The sequence below is a fragment of the Carya illinoinensis genome, chromosome 8, assembly GCF_018687715.1.
Source record: "Carya illinoinensis cultivar Pawnee chromosome 8, C.illinoinensisPawnee_v1, whole genome shotgun sequence".
Lineage (NCBI taxonomy): Eukaryota > Viridiplantae > Streptophyta > Magnoliopsida > Fagales > Juglandaceae > Carya > Carya illinoinensis.
Genome location: NC_056759.1, coordinates 36,919,500 through 36,922,361, shown reverse-complemented (window position 1 = coordinate 36,922,361; position 2,862 = coordinate 36,919,500). Strand labels below are relative to the sequence as shown.

The 2,862-nt window shown below is 37.0% G+C and overlaps 1 protein-coding gene across 1 annotated transcript; it reads left to right on the top strand.

Moving 5' to 3' along the window:
- The first annotated feature begins 482 nt into the window (after window positions 1–482).
- LOC122274701 (disease resistance protein At4g27190-like) lies at window positions 483–938 on the top strand. Its single transcript, XM_043083716.1, has one exon. The coding sequence runs from the start codon at window positions 483–485 to the stop codon at window positions 936–938; it is 456 nt and encodes a 151-aa protein (XP_042939650.1).
- The last annotated feature ends 1,924 nt before the right edge of the window (window positions 939–2,862 follow it).

Sequence of the window (2,862 nt, the reverse complement as noted above, 5' to 3'; positions counted from 1 at the left end):
TTCTTTGCTCTGCAATCTTGATGCAAAGGAGCTAAAAGAAAGGTATATAGTTTTCACAACATATTGTAGTAATCATTTTTAGACGCAGCTTGTAATCTAATTACCAGCTCATGTTTGCACAAATTTGAATGTTCGGCACATTGAAGATCGAAAGCAATCATGTATGCATGATTGAAATGATAGAGTAACCAACCGTGGTTGACCACATGATCATTTCTCTGTTCCCTCCTGAAGATGATGTCAAAAAGTGGTTGACAAAGGCGAGTGTTGTGATTACAGAATAGGCCCCTAGGAAAATTCATGAAGTCGAAGAAGTAGAGACAAGGAGCTCTAATGCGGCATGCCTGAACTTGAAGCAACGACATCAATTAAGCCATAAAGCAAAGAATATAGTGGAGAATATTGTTGAACTTCTTAAAAATGGAAACTTCAACAAAGTTTCTTATCGCCCTGCTTTCAAAGGAACAGTGATTACAAGATACATGGATTACGTGGCCTTGGAGTCGAGAATGTCAGTTGCCAAGGGAATTATGGAGGCATTAGGAGATGCTAAAATCAACGAGATCGGTGTTGGAAAAAGTACATTGATGAGAGAAGTTGTCAGGAAAGTCAAGGAGGATAAGTTATATGATGTGGTGGCTATGGCAATCGTGTTGGAGAGCCCAAATGTAAGGCGAATTCAAAGAGAGATTGCGGACACACTAGGTCTAAAGCTTGATCATGATCAGACTGAAAAAGGGAGAGCAAGTCATCTACAATGGAGCCTATCGAACGACAAGGAGAAGAAGATACTTGTTATCCTGGATGATATATGGAAGCAACTTGATTTGGTGGAAATACGAATTACTCCTTCCGAAAGATGCAAAATAGTACTGACATCTAGAAATAGAGATGTATTAAATTGCAGAATGGGCACCCAAAAGGATTTTGCACTTTAGACATTATTGAAAGAAGAAACATGGGACTTATTTGAGAAGATGGCGGGTCATGAATAAGTCAAAGATCCTAATGTGAGAGTCATAGCAACTGAGGTAACTAAAGAGTGTGTAGGTCTTCCTATTGCACTCGTAACAGTTTCAAAGGCTTTTAAAAAAAAAAAAGAGTTTAGGTGAATGGAAGGATCCTTGCGCTAGCTAAGAAGATTGGCTCCCAGACGTCACATAAATGCTAAAAACATTATATTCTCCAATAGAGTTGAGTTATAAGAGTCTTGAGTCTCAGGAGCTTAAATCCCTCCTTTTGCTCTGTGCCCAATTTCCTGCTTTTGTTTGCTATCGTGTTTTGGTTGAAGTATTGTTATGGTTATGGATAATTTCATGATGGCATTGATACATTGGAAGAAACAAGAAATATGCTAGATACACAACTTCGTATAAGAGACTCTTGTCTGCTGCTAGAAAGTTCCAATCGATTTGGTATGCATCAAGTCGTTCGTGACTTCGCTACAATAATTGCATCAAAGGATCATAATATGTTTGTCATGAGAGATGATGGTGGGCTAAAAGCATGGCTAGATGCATATTCACTCAAAAGATGTGAGATGTTCTCTATTCTTGGTGGAGATATCGATCAACTTTCCAATGAAATGGAATGTCCCCAATTAAGATTCTTTCATGTCTATTTTGAAGATCGTTCTTTGCAAATACTGAACACTTTGTTCCAAGGGATGGACAAGCTCAATATTTTAGATTTGACTAAAATGCAACTTTCAACAATTCCTTCGTCTCTTCTTCTCCTTAGAAACCTGCAAACATTGTGTATTGACAACAATAATCAAGCACCACCGAGTAACTCCAAAGGTCAAGAAACGGCTACAAATTCAAATAATGATCTAACAGCTACAAAGAACACAAAAGACAATTATCTTTTGGGAGACATTTCATCAAACACCTAGAATTCAATTGTCTTTATTGTGTGTTGGATGATTGTGTGTTGGGAGACAACTGGGATTGGAGAATTTAAGAATTTAGTGATTCTTAGTTTTCTTCATTCTGACATTTCAAAATTGCCATGAGAAATAGGGTCATTGGCTCGTTTGTGGTTGTTAGATTTGAGCAATTGTTCCAAACTTGAAATGATTACTCCAAATGTCTTAAGTTTGGTAAAGTTAAAAGAGTTGTATATGGGAAACAGGTTTGTTCAATGGGAGGTTGAAGGTCTTGATGATGAAAGAAAAAATGACAGCCTCACTAAGCTAAAGCATTTATCACATTTGACGACTTTAGAGATAAAAATTCCAGATGCCAAGAACCTACCAAAAGATTTAAGTGTTCGAAAAGTTGGTGAGATACACAATATGCATTGGAGATGTCTAGAAATGGATTGCTAGTGCTAGCTCAATCCTTAAGAACACTAAAACTCAAGTTGCATTCAAGCTTTCAATCCAAGTTTTGATGAAAATGCTATTGAAGATAATGGAAGATCTTCATTTAGATGAGCTAAACGGTGTTGAGAGTGTCATACCTGAAATAGACAGAGAAGGATTTCAACAACTGATGCATCGTCATATCCAAAATTGTGCTCAACTTAAGCATATCCTTAACTTGAGGATATTGGTTATCACGTTTCCTACATTGGAGACATTCATTCTCGAATATATAATCAGTTTGGAAGAAATATGTCACTGTAAACTACCATTAACATCCTTTAAAAACTTGAGAGTTTTAAAGATGATAAACCGTGAGAAATTAAGATATGTCTTCTCGTCATCTATGGCCAAGGGCTCTTCCATTACTTGAAGGATTGGTGGTAAGAAAATGCAACAACATGGGTGCAATAGTCGAGAAAGAAGAAGAGTAGGGAATTGAAGATGGAGATATAATCTTGTTTCATTAACTCCAAACCTTGGTGCTAGAGGATGTT